The sequence below is a fragment of the Schistocerca gregaria genome, chromosome X (genome assembly GCF_023897955.1).
Source record: "Schistocerca gregaria isolate iqSchGreg1 chromosome X, iqSchGreg1.2, whole genome shotgun sequence".
Taxonomy (NCBI): domain Eukaryota; kingdom Metazoa; phylum Arthropoda; class Insecta; order Orthoptera; family Acrididae; genus Schistocerca; species Schistocerca gregaria.
Genome location: NC_064931.1, coordinates 542,953,799 through 542,975,434, shown reverse-complemented (window position 1 = coordinate 542,975,434; position 21,636 = coordinate 542,953,799). Strand labels below are relative to the sequence as shown.

Below are 21,636 nucleotides of genomic sequence, written 5' to 3'. Positions count from 1 at the left end.
GGAAGGGAGTGAGACTGGGTTGTAACCTATCCCTGATGTTATTCAATTTATATATTGAGCAAGCAGTACAGGAAACAAAAGAAAAATTTGGGTTAGGAATTAAAATCCATGGAGAAGAAATGAAAACTTTGAGGTTTGCTGATGGCATTTTAATTCTGTCAGAGACACCAAAGGACCTGGAAGAGCAGATGAATGGAATGTACAGTGTCTTGAAAGAAGGATATAAGATGAACATCAACAAAAGCAAATGAGGATAATGGAATGTATTCAAATTAAATCCAGTGTTTCTGAGGGAATTAGATCAGGAAATGAGACACTTAAAAGAAGTAGATGAGCTTTGTTATTTGGGGAGCAAAAGAATTGGTGGTGGTTGAAGTAGAGAGAACATAAAATGTAGACTGGCAATGTCAAGGAAAGCATTTCTGTAGAAGAGAAATTTGTTAACATTGAATATAGTTTTAAGTGTGAGGGAGTCATTTCTCAAAGTATTTGTATGGAGTGTAGCCATGTACAGAAGTGAAACATGGGCAATAAATAGTTTAGACAAGAAGAGAATACAAGCTTTTGAAATGTGGTGCTACTGAAGAATGCTAAAGATTAGATAGATATATTGAGTAACTAACGAGGAGGTACTGAACAGAAGTGAGGAGAAGAGGAATTTGTGGCACAATTTGACTAGAAGAAGGGATCGTTTGGTAAGACTTTTTTTGAGGCATCAAGGGATCACCAATTTAGTATTGGAGGGCACGTGGAGGGTAAAAATCGTAGAGAGAGACCAAGAGATGAATACAGTAAGCAGATTCAGAGGGATGTAGGTTGCAGTAGGTACTTGGAGATGAAGAAGCTCGCACAGGATAGAGTAGCATGGATAGCTGCATAAAATGAGTCTCTGGGCCAAATACCACAATAACAACAACAACAACAATACTAATAGTAAATACACAGCCAGAAAAAAATAGTATACCTGGAAAAACAATGTCAATTTTAATTCGATAATGGCATGTGCCACATTTGGGATAGTAGAATGTACTGATAATGGTTTCAGTGTCATCTGCCAACAGGTAGCATAGTGGCATAGCTACCAGAGCGCCATCTGTGTCTACCCTTTAATAGGGAATGCTCACAGCCAGAAGGCTCAGTGTGGTGCAAACGTGTGAAGCAAGCAAGCAAGCAACCATGCCATGAAGGTGCACTCATGCTTCCTACAGCCAAATGAGTGAGTCTGAAAGTGCCATATAGTTGCCTTCCACGTGGTGGAATGGTCCTTTCAGAGAACTCCCACACAAGTTGGAAGTGCTGCATCAGTGGAGCAATGACGCAGGTATCGGTGACTGTATAAACATAGTCACACCCACAGATAAGGTTCTGGACACCCACACAGCACAAATGCCCACCAGGATTGCTATATTGTAAGGGCAGAAGTGGCAGATCATACACAGCACATATAAGATGAGTTGTGAGAACATACACGTCAGTTCGAAGTTTTGAATCTGATAGCAGTAGGACACGCACACCTCTAGCCTACCTTCCATTCATACCACAGCAGCAACATGCACGGCCCCATTGGTGCTGTCAGGGGATCACTTGGAAGATGGAATGGCATGCTGCAGTCTTCAGTGATGAAAGCATATTCTGCCTGCATGCAACTGATGACCATTTGTGCGCATGACATAGTCCTAGTGAGTGCTGTCTCGTAGAATGCATTTGTCCAAGACACACTGGCCCCACCCCAGGCCTTGTAGTCTGGGGAGTGATAAGCTGCAACTCTCATTGGGGTACTCACTTCAGAAAAATAGTCATGGAATACACATTTAATTGATGGCTCCTGTTGCATTGCACCAAGCTTTGCGGTACACACATTCACAGTGTGCACGGGGGCCTGAGAATGGCACCAGTGAAGTGCCAAAATAGGTAGGTGGAAAAAGTAAATAACAACTGATTGAAATATGGTTGTTGTTTAGTTTTAGTTTTACATACAAAATATGTTGTGATTGTGTCAATTTTTTGAGTCCATACTCCAGCCATAATGTGAAATAACATTCTGACAAATTATAGAGAGTATCTATACATAATCTGAACAAGATAGGAATATGAGACTGTAAATGTAAATGAGTGATTGCTGCACTTTCTTTAGCAATGCCTTTTGATGCTTAAAAAAATAGTATCTGAAAGTTGCAGCTCTGAAAGGCACAGCAACATTTTAAGTGAGACAACTAACTCTAGTTACGTAGAATGGTGCGATTAAGTAACATCGCTCTTTGTCATATTTTCTGTAGTATCTTCTACATTTCAGCAAATTTCTCAGTTTTACAGTGACTATATCTCTGGCTGTGATACATTTTCTCTCTCTTTTTTTTTTAAATGTTAATCTTCCATTTCATCACTTAGTCATTGCACATCAAGGTGCACCTTTAATAGTATTATACCATTATTCTTATGTCCCTAATTCACATAACAATAACTGACTTGAAATTTGAAAATGGAACAGTTTTACTCTTAACTTTTGGCGATGGTGATATGCCTTGATATTTATAGCCAAAAGTTTCCAGGTAATATTGTTGTTAACTTACAGATACACAGCACTGCATTAAATAAATATCTACATAGGTGTATATTAAAGCAAGCTGTGATTCCACTAACAAAAAAAAAAAAAGAATGGAAGAAAGGAAAAGTGAAACTTAGGTCTCAGCACATACTGTAAACTGACTTTTCATATGCAGTTTGTTATTTTCGTACTCCAGAGTTCATTTGCAAAATATATTGTAGTGATGTGAAATAAAACATTTTGTAGCCTATTTAAAATAATTCTGTTTTTCAATCTACATGTGCTGTCCATTTGTACTTGTGTTTATACATGTGTGAAAATTACTTCAGTTTAATAACAAAAAGAAGTATGTTACTCTTCTACATCATATGTGTTGGAGAACCTTCTCACTGATGGAATAGAAGAAATTGTTGAGACAGACATTTTTTTAAATTAATTTTGTCATCTTTCTGACATGTATAACTGGAAAAGTCACCTAAAGCTTTGTTTTGATAACTTTAATGACAAGTAAAGAAGAAATTTTGATTATCTCATATTGTCACTAGGGGCATTGTTTCCTTTTTTAACATTAATGGATTATTTCTAAGAAAATTCATTTGAGACTATACGTACTGCAGTGCTGCAACTAAAATGTATATAATTTTAGTACAATTGATAGGATAGTTACTAATCACCATACAGTGGAGATACTGGATCGCAGATAGGCACAACAAAAAGACTGTCAGAAAGTGAGCCTTCAGCCAACAAGGACTCCATCAAAATTAGACAACACACACACACACATGCAACTCACACACACATTACCACAGTCTCTGGCAGCTGAAGCCAGACTGCGAGCAACAGTGCTTGATGAGAGAGGCAACTGGATGGTGGGGTTAAGGAGAAAGCTGGGGTGGGGAGGGGGAGAGATATCATGGTACGGGTAGGGGACGGTAAAGTGCAGCTTGTGAGAGTATACAAGAACAAGGTTAGTATGTGTATGTTGGCTACTTTTGATGAAGGTACTGTTGGCTGAAAACTCACTTCTGACAGTCTTTTTGTTGTATATATCTGCGACTCAGCATCTCCACTATATGTTGAGTAGCAGCTACCCTGTTCATCCTGGATTTTTCATTGTTTAATTTTAGTACAATGTTTACAAGATTGAAGGGATGAACTTATTATTATGGAACACTCATGTGAGTTGAAGCTTTTATTGCCTTACAATGAGTTGCACAGAAAGTTATTTCGTAAGCATATTTGCTAACGAAAACAGGAAGAATGTGTTGGTTTATAGACTGATTAGTCTCTGAAACTTGCAATAATGGAAAATGTAAATATTTTGGAATTCACTTGTTTAAAAGTCTTTGTAATATGTTTAAATTTAATGTTTATATGTTCATCCATTCTGCAGTAGCCACCAGAAAGATCGCGGGAGGCACACACCGGCACGGTGTGTCACGGACAGTAGTTGCTGCAAGTAAAGTCATGTCCACCAGAGGGCACGTGAGAATTCGGCCGCATCCTCTGCCGGCGGAACAACAACAATTCAGGCAGCATGGGCCGTGCCCAGTTCAGTTCACATAGGGCATGCCTAGCAGACAGTTCCCGGTCTACACTATGTGAAGTGCGACAGAAACATGAATCGTGTTACTACACATTTATTTTGATTCTGCTCCTCTATTCAGTTTCTGATACTATACTATATTTATCATTTATGCCATACCATCTGATCATTAAACTGAACATAATGGATTTTTAATAAATCAGGACGATAAAGTTTGCAGAAGAAAACATATTGTATGTCTTTCTCTATTGCTAGAGTTCTGTTACAACTGATAGGGTGACTAAGGCAATGCTCATTGTCAATGGAAAGCACAAACAAAATGCCAGTACTGCTTGAAGTGCAAAGTCATTTATTTTGCAATGACAGTGAAACATGAAGTAAAATCTGTAGTTAGTATGATTACAGTGCTGCACCACATTGTCCTCATGGCACTGCTACACAACAAATGTAATCAGTTAACATCTAAGCTGGTCACACACACTACATGCCTTTGCTCTTCTTTTGAAGCCTCAGTTTGTCTATTTTTAGCACTACTGAGTGCAGTGGGCAGTTGATGCATGCATGTGCTTGCAGTGTTGTCACATGGATGTCTGCCCATATCCTTCTAGTGGTGAGTTTTGGGCCTTAGTAATGTTATATAGAGAACACCTTCTTCTGTACATAATGGCACTAAAACTGCTTAAGTGGTTTTTATTTTTCAGCCTCCGGCTTGTTTCTGTTTGAATACACCTTATACTTTCTGTGATCACTTGCTTCTTAACAGTGGAATTTCTTTGTAAGAGGAGGAAGCACATGTTTCTTGGCCTAATGTATGTCTGATTTCCTAATTGCTTCATTTAATCTCTTTTAATGTAATTGCTAAGCATTTATTATTGCTTCACTAAGATGATCACTGAATTATTATTACCCATGTTGATTTCCTAATTCCTTATTCTGGTGCAACAGATACAAAATATCTCTACCAACACTTACTACACCTTAACAGTAATTGGGTTAAGTAGCACATGTTACTAAATATCTCACTGAACAGCTGTTTTTCACTAAGTTCTTCATCCTCTACTATTAAATATATTTTATTGTAAATACTGTACTCATATATCTTTGTACTTCAAATTTTCTGCCCTTGTGATTCAGCAGCATTAATTGGTTGGATCTCCTGGATGTTCTTTCTATAGTATAGCACTCAAGTACACTATTTTCATTCCTTTCTCTTAATTTTCATTTCTATTACCAAACTCATGAATCTTTATGAAACTAAAATGATAATTTGCTAATTTATCACAATCTTATTTTCCCCTCCTATTTTGATGATACTGATAAATTACTCATTTACTGAGACTTAGGGTTCATTATGTTTAATGATCTCCTTACAAAATATAGGAAGGAATATGAAAAACTATATGGCGATGATAACCGTTCACCATATACAGCAAATGTTCAGTAGGTTACAAGAATGTCCAGCACCTTTCACAAAAAGTTATGTCACTGAGAATGCACTAAATCTTCAGCAACCTCATTTTTCTGAATTTACTGTTTTCTGATCACATTGGATCCTTTAGCATTTCATTATTCAATTTCTACAATTTTAGTTACAGCAAGAAGCTTCTGAGAAACAACCACTTATTATAAGCTATTCTCTACCACATTAGTCATAACTGAACCCAAAATCTGTAAACTGTAGGTAAATAGTGAAACCTGAGTCTGCCTCAAATCTCTGGGGGTCATTTCATATTTTTTATTATTTTTGCTTAATAAGTATTTTTTATATCCACCTCAGAGAGATAACTTGAAATCCTCTGAAAGTGCTTAAAAGGTGCTAATACTGATTCAAGAGCAGATGTTGCATTTAGTACTCCTGGTCAAATTTTCAAACAATGTCATTTCCACTCTGTTGCAGAGTGAAACTTTCATTCACGGAAAATGCCCCAGGTTGTGGCTGAGCCATGTCTCTGTAATATACTTTCTTCCAGAAGTGCTAGTCCTGCAAATTTCACCACGCGTTGACCACTCGCGACATGGGAAGGTTGAGACCAGAGAACTGATCGTGCTAGGGCAAGTGGCCATGATGAAGCCCACCAAGATCTAGCAGAACAGAGTAATAAAGAACACCTCAAAGGTCCAACTTGTTGAAACACTAGAGTTTTCTGTCTTCTTTATGGTTGCAAAACATGAAGTCTTAAGGCCAGAGACAAGAAGTGTATTGATGCATTTGAGCTTTGATGCTGGCACAGGATGCTACACATAAAATGAACTGAACGAAGAACAAATGTGTCCATTATTGAGTAACTTATTATTTCCAGGCACCTTTCTTCTCATGTCAATCAAAAATTCTCCAGTTCTTTGGCCATATTGTGAAAAGGGATGGAGAAAACCTAGACAAAATTATCAGGGAAGGTAGGACTGAGGGCATGAGACTGACAGGAAAAGCAGTGAACAGGTCTTAGATCAAATCAAGACGATCTCTGATCTGTCTTTTTAGCAGGCTAAGAGAAGCTTGAAGCCTGTCAGGATGGTGACACATCATTCATGGGGTCACGATGTTCAGCAATGAGCACAATGTCTTATGATGAAGATGATGATAATGAGAATGATGGTGACAATGATGATGGTGACGATGGACATGTACTATGAACAACTAAGTTACAAAATGCAGTTAAGTTAACATTTCTATCAAAGAAACCTGGATAACTGGGACCACTCTGATGGAAATATACACATTGCAACTTTTTTTTTACATTGTGGGCCAGTGTTTTGAGGTACAATTTACTATTCTCTATGGTAAACAGTTAAACATTGTCTTTGAATATGGGTGAAATAAAATACAGGAACAACTTGGTTAATAGTGTTGCACAGGAACCAGTACACAATAAAATGAAGTGGGAAACAGCAAACGTTCAAAAATGTAATGGCAGTGATATTACACTGCCTGACAAAATAAGTGAATCACCCAGAAGGTAAGGAGGAAATGATGAAGCCCACCAAGATCTAGAGCAGAACAGAGTCAACTTGTTGAAACACTAGTGTTTTCTGTCTTCTTTATGGTTGCAAAACATGAATTCTTAAGGCCAGAGATTACAAAATCATGTCAAAATTACAAAGAACTGGGCAGTATGAGCACACTTATCAGTATGATGGTGCAGCAATTCTGGCTACGATTCATGCAGTGATTCAGTTGGAATGGTGTCATATAGCTATTGTATCCTTTCCTGAGGCAAGCTGGCCCACAACTGTTGCTACTGGTCCTTGATGTTCTGGATACTGGCTCTGGGATGAAGTTAATGTTGCCTGAAGTGGTCTCACCCATGTCAGATATGGAGATCTTGCTAGCCACAGGAGTACCTCAACATCATGCAGACAATCCATAGAGACATGTGCTATGTGTGGATGAGCACTGACCTGTTAAAACCAACACCATGGCACTGTTGAATGAGAGGTAACACATGATGTCACATGGTGCCTGTGACATACCTTTCTGTCATCTGAGTTCTGTCAGTCTCTACCAGCATGGACTCCCACGCAATAATGCCAGAAGTAAGACAATTTGCTTCCCTAAAATACTGGAATAATGGGACCTCTCTGAATAATTGTCATATTCGCCAATGGTGGTCATCCATGGTAGTTCAGAAGTGCAATTCATCACTGAACACAACATGACACCATTCATCAGCAGTCCATGCTTTCTGGTCACAGCACCACTGCAGATGCAATTGTTTTTGTTTTGGTGTTAGTGGGACTGCAATTCCCTAATCTGGCCCCTACAGTCCTCTGACCACTGAGACGGGATGAAATAGAATGTTGTTGGGAGACCAGTGCTTGTTCTCAAATGGCAGGTGCAGATGCAACACAATTATATTGTGCATGGTGTGCAGTTGTGGTTATCCTCACTTGTGAGGGTCAAACATGGTTGACCAAAACCTTGACAACAAGTATGGTTGCCTTCATGTTCCCATGCAGTCCAATATCAGGTCACTGTCACATCTGCATATTCCACAAACCTGTACATTGCATGATCTGACCATCCAGCCAAATGGAGACCCACGATGGGGTCTATTTCAGACTCTGTCTGGTACTGTGAATGCTATCTCACACAATTACACACCATCTCTGTATTCTTTGAGTTGTCTCTCAACAGCTGACACTGTTCATTTCTCTTATTGCCCTTGTAACAACACTAAACGTGAACAATGCTAATGAACTCTGGTGGCCATTATACCTCACCACAGATAGCTACAAATTATTGTATCCTTCTGGGATCCAATTAATGCTCCCAGAAGTGTGCACTGTGCACTGCTGCCTCTCTGGCTGCTGGTAGCACAACTGTGGAAGATCGCAAGAAAAAGCACAACAATATTAAAAGCACACTGAGTTGTTAACTGCATCTCCCGCAGCTGCAGTAGTAACACATGATGACAGCTTTGACACTAGCAGCACCAGAGTTGCCACAATCAGCATTGCTATTGTGGACGCTGATCCTTCCTTTCCAGATCATGTTCCCACTAAATGTCATGTCAGTATCCTTCCCCTGGGCAGCTGTTAAGGTCGCCATCCAGCTGCTCTGCGCCATTTCACACTGAGGGTTGCCCTGAGCCAAGTGCTGACAGCATTCTGCCAGTCCCTCAAACAGAGCTCTCTTCAGCCCAGTGCAAACATATGCTCTGAGCCTCATCCAAATCTTAACTCCAGGTCTCGTCCAAGTTCACCATACTGAGCCCAACTTTGGCTGCACCTATGGCTTGTCAGCGCACAGCTCACGTCACTCCTGAATTACATCAATTGCATCCGTTGCCTGTCCAATGGAGCCATCTCTCTGACTGTCCACAGTAGTCAATCTATAGCTGACCGTACAAGCTTCTGCCTCACAGGGACCTCTGTCTTGGACTGTCCTTGAAAATGACCATTTGCCACCGATATGGTTGCACTGACATCACCTTCATAAGAACTCTGTCAGTGCAATGTCAGTGACTATTAGTGTGTTGGAACCAAGTGGTATAGATTCACATTCAAATAACTGTGTTGTTGTATTCAGTTTAATAGTGGAAAAAAAGTTAGTCCTGCTACCTGGGACACATCAACTGGCATGGCTCTTTTGGCACATTTAAGAATGTTACACAAACTAAGTACTGAAACCAATTAAAACTGTAATACTTTGAAGGGTGAAATGAGAGAGACCAGTCTACCAAATTCCATGCAAATGCATTAAGGCATATATCGGGCAGACTATACAGACAATCGAAGAAAGGGGCAAGGGACACAGGAGATGCACCAATCTTAAGCAACCCACAAAATCTGTGGTTCTAGAACATTGCATGGCTATGGGATGCTGTGAAAAACATGTAGAAACAGAAGTGTTGAGACAGACCTCATCATTTTGGGACTGCATTCTAAAGAAGGCTATTGAAATACGAGTGGCCAATGACCTTATCAAAAGGCTGAGGATGTACTGTCAGTAAAGCATGGGACCCAACATTCAGCTATCTGAAGTCACAACGACTGCTGAGAGTAACTTCTGCACCCAATGGGGGCAGCAGAAGTACTGAGTTTCCACTCAGCATTCAGCAATTGCATCCTCCACGACTCCACCTGACACAGAGTGTGACTGGGTCCTGGGGGAATGGGTGGAGAGAACTAAAAGCATAAAGAAGGAAGTGTCACCAAAGATGATGCCAAGATATGCTGTCAAAATATCACATTACATAAATGAGTGCATGTGGCTGGACACCAAAGAACAAAACAAACAGTCAAAATATTAATAATTTCAAAGAAACTAATTAAAAATGTCAATAGTTTTAATCTTTCAAGGTGGCATCCAAGTCTCACTCGAGCATTTGCTATGCCACTCCATGAGTGAGGCTTGAGAGCCATCTTCAAAGTATTAAATAAGCCAGAAAATAAATGAAATCAGTTGTGGTGTTCATGATAAAATCAGTTTATCAAAAAACTGTTTGGAAAGCAAGTAAGAAATATCAATAAACTGTTTGGAAAGTGAAATACAAAATGTAATTAGAAATTTTGAACCTAATATAATTTTAGTCAGTGGTGGATGTCTGCCAAGGGCACAAAATGTAGATACTAGTTATATGAAATGAATGTAGATTGTTGTTCTTTTATGCCAAATTAACTCAGGAAATAAGAACAGATTGTTTGAAAAATAAATTTGATTTGGAAGCTAAAATTGGGCAAGTTCAATCTCACTTATGAGGTAAAATAAAGAAAGATAATTAAAAGGCAGAGGTGAATATGTGCAAATTGTGACTGAAAGGGCTGAGAAAATTGCTAAAGCTCTAAACTGAAATTGTATTGTATTATATGTTAACAGGGGGCCAAGAAATGACGGAGAGGCTCCGTCACCACCACAGTCGCAGTGGTCCACAATCCCACGACTACTACCGCAGTCCACTTCACCCCTCAGCCACCCCACACCGAACCACTCTTTCAGGGTTATTGTGGGGTTTGGCCCCCCAGTGGACACCCCCCCCCCCCCCCCCCCCCCCCCGAAGGAACATCTCACACAAGACAAGTGTAACCTCTATGTTTGCGCGGTAAAGGAATGGTGGTGTATGTGTACGTGGAGAACTTTGTCTGCACAGCAATTGCTGACATAGTGTAGCTGAGGTGGAATATGGGGAGCCAGCCTGTATTCACTGAAGCACATGGAAAACCGCCTAACAACCATCCACAGACTGGCCGGCTCACTGGACCTTGACACAAGTCTGCCGGCAGATTCGTACTGGGGACCAGGCGCTCCTTCCAAATACGAAAAGCCGCATGTTAGACCGCACGGCTAACCGGGCACCCCAAAACTGAAATTACTTGTATCTGAAAGTAAGTTTGGAATGTATCTCCTAGTGCATGAACTAGTTCAGCTGGGATTACTTTTATTAAAAGCAAAAATTTCAGTCATTTTGAGCATTCTATAGCTGTTATAAGGGAGTTTATTATTTTGTCAAGCACCTGGCCTTAACAACAGACAATCTCGTTTGGCAAAGGTTATTTAAGAGAGATGTGTACAGATGGGCCTCTAATATCACTTCCTCCTATACAAGAAATTAATATATGTCGTTTAAGGGCATATTTTTTGGAAGAATGTTGGCCAAACAATGAGCAATAAAGTGTTCTGAGTGAATTTTAGGGAGGAAAAGTTATGGTTACAGAAATATTAAATTAAGTAATTTGGCCAATGTTGCATCATGAAAAGAGCATGGATTAAACATTGTGTCAATAATCTTGCAATTAGATAATAAATTATGACAGTAGCTATTGTTTCCTGCACCCAGAAAAAAAACATTAGCAAATTTCTAAATTACATATCAAGAATTGAAAGGAAAGAGAATAGGTCTTACAATTAGAAATGTAGGACCACAGCAAAGAAAGGAGTATAAAGTGAACAGAATAGGTAGCCTGTAGCAAGAGAATGGTTTGGAGAATGACTGAATCAAGATCCTAAGGAAGTCACATAACCAATCAGTTTCTAGAGAACTCAACATGTCATTCTTAATGGGACAAAATCAATAGATATAAAAAGTAATTTTCAGTGTTCCCCATCGGAGTGTCAAAGGACTGCTAACATTCACAATATATATACAAATCATTTAGAGGATAATGTTGGTAGTTCTAGGGCTCACTTCATGGATGATGTTCTTCTTTATAGGAAGGTTGCAAAACTAGAAGACTGTAGCAACATTCAGAAAGCCATGTGCCAGATTGAGGATTGGTGCAGGGGCTTGCAGTTGATTTTGAATGTAAACTAATGTAATGTATTGAGTATTAATAGATGAATAGATCCTTTACTGTCTAATGTTGGTAGTGGTGTTAAATCACTGGAAACAGTAAAATGCATAAAACACTCAGGAGTAATTGTTCAGAGTAGCCTAAAGTGAAACATTCTCACACAACTAAATGCAGGAAAGGTCAATGCCAGAGTAAGATGCATCAGAATTGTCATGATGTTTAGTCTAGCCATGAAGAAGGTTACTTACAAAACCTTCATTTCACCAACTCTTGAGTATTCATCCTCAGTCTTGGATCCTTATCAGATCAAATATGTGCAGGTAGACATGATGCAATGAAGAGCAGTGAGTTTTGTCCCAGAGACGTTTAGCAAGAATGAAGAGCATTATGGAGATGCTCAACAAAATCAAGCAGTAGATGCTAGGGAGATTTTGTGCATCAAAGAGACATTCAGTGCTGAAATCCTGAGAGCACATATTCCAGAAAGACTCAGGAAACATATTACTTCCTCCCTCATGTGTGTCACAAAATGAAGATGGTGAGAATATCAGAGAAGTTATAGGTCATACAGTGGCTTACTGACACTGATTTGTGCTACATGTTGTTCACAAATGGAACAAGGAATGGGACAAATGAGAGTGATGCCAGAAGTACACTATGCCACACACCATAAGGTGGCTTATGAAGTGTAGATAAATGAATGTTCAGTTTCATTCAGAAGTGTGATAATTTTGAGATATTGTTTACAGAAAGGATGGAAATGAATGAACACAAATGAATGAATAAAAATAAATGGATTTGCAACTTAGGTATTTGTCTAAGAATGTTGGCAACCATAATGCACAAGGGCCAAGGGTTAAAAAAATTGGGTGACATTAATGTGTAAATAGAATATCTAATGGAGAGCAACAGGATCTGAAAAGTGTATTACTATGGCATTGTACAGTGCCTTTACATGAGCCAGGATTGGCAAGAGATTTTGAATTGAAACAGACAGGAGGTAAAATCCCATAAGCCTTATTCTTTGCCTTTTTCCACAAAAAAAGATGAGTTGTGAATTATTGAGAGATCCACAGAAGGTACAATAATTCATTGCTATCAGTATAAAGAATGATGTTAAGGTTGATATAGGTGCAAGAAAATTACATGAAACAGAAAAATGAGAAAGTGATGTTCCAAGAAGATTAGCTAAAATATTACAGAAATTTAATAGGACCATGTGGGGTACCTCATGTGATGTAACATATGGTTACTGGAACAATAAAGAGGAACGAGCATTCGTGGGATTTCTGCATGAAGGTATATGTTACCTTTTGTAATCCCACAGGATGTATCGATGGCTCACTTGGTATAATTATGCATATGTCTGGGGAGGTCACTAGGTGTATCATGGAAGGATATATCTGTCAGTGCTAGATCATGTGCAAAACCAGCTGCAGCAGATCTACAGGCTTCTGAACTGCCAATGTTTATAGCAAGCTCTACAGTGAAGCGATTGACAAAGGCCCTGTGTTAGTTTTCTCCTGGAATTGTTGATACCTACTGATGACATTTAGCTAGCACACAGATTTGAATGTATGCATAATATGGGACTGCATCTGATCATCATTCAGTGAACAAAGTGATGGTGAGAGCACATGTTTTTAGCTGAGTGGTTCCCAGTCGAACCTACAAATAGTGTTCTCCAGCATAGGTTGTGACAAACATTCAGAGTACTGTATTGACCATGAAATATCCACCTCCAGTAGTCTTTTTTGTGTATATCGGATCAGTTAGGAACTATTACTTTCTGTAATTTAATTGTAAGCTGTCCTTAATAAAATCTGCAGACTTACAACATTACCACTATTATTTTGTTTTATTTAGTCCTAAATTTATCTTCTTATGTTAATGCATATGGGCTATGGATTAAGTGTTAGGGGAAGAAATTATTTAACAAGGAAGTGTTAGGGGAAGATGTTATTTAACAAAGTAATGGTGTATGTAGATGACACTTTAATAACTAGGGATACTTGGGAAAAACACTGCAAAACTTGAATAATGCATTGAAGGCAGTAGAGCATAGTGGCATGAATTTAAAACTGAGTAACTCAGAATTTGTTAGGAAAGACATTTCATTTATGTGTCATTTTCTTTATGAAAATGGAATGCAACAAGTTATGGAAAAGCTAAAAGCTGTTGAAGAATGAAAATAAATTAAAAATGGTATCTGGGTTATTTTTTTCTAGAAGGTTTGTAACATTTTACAGTCATTCCTGTTTCTATCTAATTTTTTTGAATTATTTTACATAGTGTAAACAGAAAACGGAATTGTAGCTAAAACCTTTTTTCCACATAGAACCTCACATTAATATGGGTGGCAGTATTATATGTCAGAGGAAGAAGCTCTATCCATCATGTATGGAATTCAAACATTTGAATGTTACAGTTACTGGAAATAGTAAGAGCCATTAAATGTTTAGGAGCTTACATATAAAGTATTTTTTATAACTAATCAGGTACAAGACTTTCTGCCTATTTATGTAGAATTCATTACATTTGTGTATGTTCATGGTCAGCTGCCCATCCCAGACCAAGTGTAAATCATCTACATTTTACTACAGTATTTTGCACTGCAACAGCATGAACTATGAGAGAAATCTCATCAAGATAACAACATTATCCACTAGCTCATTCATGTTATTCTGGACAGGAGTGCGTTGCTTCTACAACATGGCCTTGCAGTACATTCGAAAATAATTTGAGGCATGATATTTGCTCTCCATTAAGAACAACATGGCATGCTCAGCTTCTTAGGGACTCTCTGACTCAGTCACAAAGCTGTACTGATATGCCACTTGCTCATATCTTCTTTTTAGGCAACAATGAAGAACTGTATCAGATGCCTTCTGGAAGGCTAGGAAAATGACATAAACCTGACTGCTGGTATCTACTACCCATGCACTGAGCAATATAAATTGAGTTTCAGAAGACTGCTGTTTACAGAATGTATGTTGACTCTTGCAAAGGAGATTTTAAGCCTCCATGAAGGTCATCATATAAATCTTTTGAATCACTTTGAATGGTTCATTCCAACAGCCACGAATGTGAAACTGCTGCTAGAAAAAGAGGAAGTTCTTTTGCATTATACCTGTAGTATCATATAGATATCTCATGAGGTTCTGTTGCCTTTCCTTTTTCGAGTGTGTTTTGTTTATTTTCTATTGTGTTGTTATTTATCCGAATATATGTTATTTTGGTGATTGTGAAACAACTGACAGGAGAAATAATAGTATGATGTTCCACAGTGAAACAATTTTGAAAAACAGTATTTATTATTTCAGGCTTCTCTTTGTTATTCTCCTTTTTGGTGCCAGTACAGTCACTGAGAGTTGGGATAAATGGGTTTGATCAGTTTACTGCCTTAATGTGCAACAAAAATTTCTTAGGATTTTTTGTCAGATTAGCAGATGGAATTTAACTTTTGAAATCATTGAATGCATTCCACATGGCTCTCCATACATTCATTACATTCATTTGGATTTCAACCCATGCCCCACTTCTTTTTTAAAAAAGAAAAAAACAAGGGTTTGACTATATTAAAACTGTGGTTATATTTGCTTTTCTTTTGAATGAACTTTCTTTTTGGACTGTTGAACTATGGTAGCTCTTCCCCACCTTTCACAACTTTCTTCATCACATACCAGTCTAAGGCATATTGTATGGACTATTGAATTTTGTCCATTTATACTCAACATTTTCAGTCCTAGAGGTGAATATCTGATATTATCTGCTCAGTTAAGCTGATATCTGTCTCTTGATGTAAGATATGTTCCTATATTGCTTACAATTTTTACCGACACCTGTAGTTGGTGATGCTGCAACAGTGTTACGAAAATCAATTCCTTGCCCTGCATCAACTGCATCAAAAAGTTGTCCTGTTTGTAACTAGGAGATCTAGGATCTTTCCCTCAAAAGCTGGTTCTCTTAAGGTAATTTTCAGGCAAGGCATTTTGAACAACATTATGTGAATACCTTTACCTACCACCCAAATCATTTGAGTCTATTACTGAGAGGTAAAAAGATATGTGTGTTAATTATATTATGCATTAATTAAAATTGTGTTAGTATAAACAGTATGAAATGAACTTTTTTAAATATATATGCTTCAATCTAGAATCTGTATAGAACAATGAAAGAAAGTGGAGGGTGAGTTATCAAACAATATTGTCAGTAGCAGCAAGTAATGCTCTGTAAGTAAATGACATGTAGCAGTTTGAATTATGAATAGCACTTGCCACTCAGTGGAAAGTAGTCTGTAACAGCTTGGTAAAAGTCTTTGTAATGTCCCTCACCAGAATTCTGCATAAGAATTATGTGGCAGTAAATTAATATTTTTGTATGAACTGTAACTGTTACAGTGAATTAGGTTTTGGACAGTTATCCACCAATACACCCATTGTACAATAAATGCAGTAAAAGGAAATGGTTATGTAAAGCTTCACCAGAAACTGAGAAACTTATTAAAATGATGAAATGAGAACAGTACAATCCATATACTATTAGGACCCCATGTGGTTTTGTGTGTATGCCTACGCTTTTCCTAATTCTCAAGCTTCTTTATTTCAAAAATCATGTGTGTACCTTTATTTAAGGACTGTAACATCATCATACTTCAGAAATAAATGAAAAGCAAAATGTGTTAACAGGAGTCTGTGCAATTTAAAAAACTTATTATTGACACAAATGACTTTGTTTTGTTGTCATGGTTTCTCTCTGTTGGACTATAATGATTTTAAACAATATATCAGCTTCTCTGTGTTTCAATGTTATTCACAGTTTCCAGGTGCAAATTCTTCTAACAATTTCACCCTTTATAGCTGGCTAAAAGTACAAATATATTCTTAGAAATAATATTTTCAACTTCTGTGGCCATGAACTTTTACCTTTCTAAAATCTCCCTGCACAACCATGGGTGGTGGCTCCTTAGGTCGAACTCCTGCTGCCATGGCCGCCCCAGACACTTGTGATGCCTGGCGCCGTGGGCTCGTGGCCATCTCGCCCGTTGACTCCCGACCCTCCTGCAAGAGTATAGTTCATAAGAATGATGATCATCACTGTATGCTGTTACTATACTGGTTTTGACAGTAAAGTTGATGGATACATCATGAAAATTTCTTCAGCTCCAGAAAAGCACAGCCAATAGAATATTTGTGTAAAATTAATAGGCCAGAATTAAAAATTATAGGAAACATATAGAAAATTCCTACCTAATGGACTAGTGGAATGATTAAAGATCGTCATATTCATATAGTGGAGGTATAAACACACAAACAAGATTTGAATGTAGGTAGTCCAGATTACAAACTTGCACTCTTCTTCAGGGCAGTCTAAGTATAGTTAATGGATTCTGCAGTGCACACACACACACACACACACACACACACACACACACACACACACACACACACACACACACACACAAGACAGAACAGAAGCCAAGAAGGAGGCAATTAGGAAAATAATGTAGAGGAGGTTCTATTGAGCTACAAATGTAATTAATTAAAGTTAAGAAAAATAAGAGGAATAGAGGAAGAATTGGATGAGAACATGAATATATATGAGGATAGGAGACAGACTAGTGCAGAGTGAGGTTACTTGTCTCCTGAATGCTTTGTATATGCATGTCATCAGCCGTGTGCCTTTGAAAGCAAATACCATATATACACTGCTTACCATTGAAATTACAACACCAAAAAGCACAGCAAATTATAAAATCTTACTTATTCTACATCTACAATACAATAATAGGAATACAAGATAAAGTATGTAGCTACATTGTGTCTGAAATATAGTACTCAGAGCTGCCACCTTTTGGAACAACAATGGTCCTAACCAGACTGTACATCAAAGCAAATTTAGCTTGGATGACAGATGCAAGTGTGGCACTCCATGCTGCTTCAACCCTGTGCCAGTGCCCATCAGATGTGGTGGAATACTGGTCTCTCAGACATAAGTCAGATGTAGTATTGGGGGAGAATAATCACTAATAGATCTAAGTTACAACCTGTCAAACATCATGCCCCACAAGGTTTGTGGGTCCACGGTCCACATGCATGCCAGGTGTTTTGCTTCTTCAATTCATCGTTGAGTAGAAAAGTATTTATTGCTCAAAAATGTGTAATCAGAATAATTGCTGGAGCCCACCCATGGTCATCCTGCAGACATCTATTTAAGGATTTAGGGATCCTCACAGTAACCTCACAGTATATATATTCACTTATGAAATTTGTTGTTAATAATCCTACCCAGTTCAAAAGTAATAGCAGTGTGCATAGCTATAACACCAGGAGAAAGGATGATCTTCACTATGCAGGGTTAAATCTGACTTTGGCACAGAAAGGGGTAAATTATGCTGCCACAAAAGTCTTTGGTCACCTACCAAACAGCATCAAAAGCCTGACAGATAGTCAACCAACATTTAAAAATAAATTAAAAGAATTTCTAGATGACAACTCCTTCTATTCACTGGCAGAATTTTTAGATATAAATTAAGGGGGAAAAAACTAGCTTAAACATTAGTGTCATGCAATATTTTGTGTAATGCAATCTCTTGTACAGACATCTTTTAACCTGACACGTTCCACATCATTACGAAGTGTCGTATTCATGATCTATGGAACAAGTATTAATCTAATCTAATCTCTATTCTGATGATGAGATCTTTCATGTCATCATCCTGAGCATTGCCAAGTCACAATAAAAACAAAGTATCAGTTGCTGTTTCAGTTTCTTGAGCATGGATCAGGAAAAATAGCATGAAACCTGTAGTCTTGGTTTTTAATGTTGTATGCAAATGTCACATTTGGCAGTATCATATCTCAGTCTTTCTGTTTATATATAATTTTAAATTATACAGCACTATGTGAAATGTTTTCTGAATGTGGGAAAGTGTTTTAGTCACTGATATCACAAAGAATTTCATGATATAACACTGTCCACACAATGACAACTGCCCACTGCTTGTAGTCAAATGTCTTCACAGAACATTTCCCATACTCAGGGCAACACTTTTTTATGATTAATGTTCAAAATTTCTCACAATATGTTAATCAGAAACTTAAAACATTTGCTGATGACAGTATCCGTTCAGCTTAGATAAATAATTAGCTTGAAATGTGATGATCTGTGGAGCTTCAGCAGTTGGGATAGCTTTTCTGATACTGGCCTTTCATTCCAATTTTGCTAACTTGAGTAACCTCTCCGATTGGTCAATTGCAATCTTGTGAAATGGAGCAACTGGAAGAGAACATTATACCAGGTGTCCTGGGTGGAACTGAACCACATGATTTTGTCACTGACTGTCTCTACAGTGGCTTACATAAAGTCTGATAGATAGATAATGGCCTGGCAAATGTACCTGCTTCTGAATGTGTTGATGGTCTTTGCAAAGCTCCAATGACCTGATGACAGTGTTCAATAAAAATATTTCATTATTCCTGGCCATAAATTACTTGAGGTGGTGTGCAACCATTGTCATCCCATTACAGTTTTCCATACATCAATCCGATTTCCCTTTTAACAAATCCTTCTGTAAGTCCTCTATGATCTTCAGTACTGTTGGATCTTCCAATTGTTCAAATATAACATTCATTACTTGAGTGAAGATTGATAAGATTGTTGTTGTTGTGGTCTTTAGTCCAGAGACTGGTTTGATGCCACTCTCCATGCTACTCTATCCTCAGCAAGCCTCTTCATTTCCGAGTAACTACTGCAACCTACATCCTTCTGTCTCTTGGTCACCCTCTACGATTTTCACCCTCCTCACTTCTCTTCAATACTAAATTGGTGATCTCTTGATGCCTCAAAACATGTTCCTTCATCTAGTCAAGTCCTTCTTCCCAGTTCTATACAGTTCCTCCACATTAGTTATGCGATCTACCAATCTAATCTTCAGCATTCTTCAGTAGCACCACATTTTGAAAGCATCTATTCTTTTCTTGTCTAAACTATTTATCACCCATGTTTCAATTACATACATGGCTACACTCCATACAAATACTTCCAGAAAAGACTGCTTCTCTTTCATGTCCCTCAACTCTTATAGCGGCCATCTGGTTTCTGTAAAAATTGTAAATAGGCTTTCACTCCCTGTATTTGACCACTGCCACCTTCAGAATTTAAAAGAGAGTATTCCCCCCCATGAACCATGGACCTTGCCATTGGTGGGGAGGCTTGCGTGCCTCAGCAATACAGATGGCCGTACTGTAGGTGCAACCACAATGGAGGGGTATCTGTTGAGAGGTCAGACAAGCATGTAGTTCCTGAAGAGGGGCAGCAGCCTTTTTTGTAGTTGCAGGGGCAACAGTCTGGATGACTGACTGATCTGGCCTTGTAACACTAACCAAAACGGCCTTACTGTGCTGGTACAGCAAGGGGAAACTACAGCCGTAATTTTTCCCAAGAGCATGCAGCTTTACTGTATGGTTAAATGATGATGGCATCCTCTCGGGTAAAACATTCTGGAGGTAAAATAGTCCCCCATTTGGATCTCTGGGCGGGGAATAATCAGGAGGATGTCATTAACAGGAGAAAGAAAACTGGCATTCTACGGATCAGAGCAAGGAATGTCAGATCCTTTAATCGGGCAGGTAGGTTAGAAAATTTAAAAAGGGAAATGGATAGGTTAAAGTTAGATATAGTGGGAATTAGTTAAGTCTGGTGGCAGGAGGAACAATACTTTTGGTCAGGTGAATACACGGTTATAAATACAAAATCAAATAGGGGTAATGCAGGACTAGGTTTAATAATGAATAAAAAAAAATAGGAGTGCGGGTAAACTACTACAAACAGGAAAGTGAATGCATTATTGTGGCCAAGATAGACACGAAGCCCACGCCTACTACAGTAGTACAAGTTTAAATGACAACTAGCTCTGCAGATGATGAAGAAATTGATGTAATGTATGATGAGATAAAATAAATTATTCAGGTAGTGAAGGGAGACAAACATTTAATAGTCATGGGGGACTGGAATTCGATGGTAGGAAAAGGAAGAGAAAGAAAAATAGTAGGTGAATATGGACTGGGGGTAAAGGGACAGATGAAGACTCTGGCCATAATCTGTTGGTTATGAACTGAAGAGTAAAACTGAAGAAATTGCAAAAAGGTGGGATCTTAAGGAGATGGGACCTGGATAAACTGAAAGAACCAGAGGTTGCAGAGAGTTTCAGAGAGAGCATTAAGAAATGGTTGACAAGAAGGAGGGAAAGAAACACATTATGAGAAGAATGGGTAGCTTTGAGGGATGAAATAGTGAAGGCAGGAAGGATCAAGTAGGTAAAAAGACTAGAGCAAGCAGAAATACTTGGGTAACAGAAGAGATATTGAATTAAACTGATGAAAAGAGAAAATATAAAAATGCAGTAAATGAGGCAGGCTAAAAGGAATACAAACATCTCAAAAATGTGATCAACAGGAAGTGCAAAATGGTTAAGCAGGGATGGTTCGAAGACGGATGTAAGGATACAGAAGCATATGTCACTAGGGGTAAGATAGATACTGCCTACAGGAAAATTAAAGAGACGAAAATTTAATAGTCATGGGTGACTGGAATTTGAGAGCAGGAAAAGGGAGAGAAGGAAACATAGTAGGTGAATATGGATTGAGGGTAAGAAATTAAAGAGGAAGCCGTCTGGGTAACAGAAGAAACATTGAATTTAACTGATAAAAGGAGAAAATATAAAAATGCAGTAAATGAAGCAGGAAAAAAGGAATACAAACTTCTCAAAAATGAGATCAACAGGATGTATAGGCTTATCTCACTAGGGGCAAGATAG

The 21,636-nt window shown here is 38.3% G+C and overlaps 1 protein-coding gene across 5 annotated transcripts in view; it reads right to left on the bottom strand.

Moving 5' to 3' along the window:
- LOC126298466 (rho GTPase-activating protein 100F-like) overlaps positions 1–21,636 on the bottom strand; it is a 737,196-nt gene that overhangs the window by 260,748 nt on the left and 454,812 nt on the right. For 4 of the 5 annotated variants that reach the window (XM_049989795.1, XM_049989799.1, XM_049989796.1 and 1 more), the window contains one exon: positions 16,745–16,879. In XM_049989795.1, coding sequence (XP_049845752.1) covers positions 16,745–16,879 — 135 coding nt within the window. Of the gene's footprint in view, positions 1–16,744; positions 16,880–21,636 lie in introns of those variants that run through there. The other variant, XM_049989798.1, reaches the window with a different exon arrangement.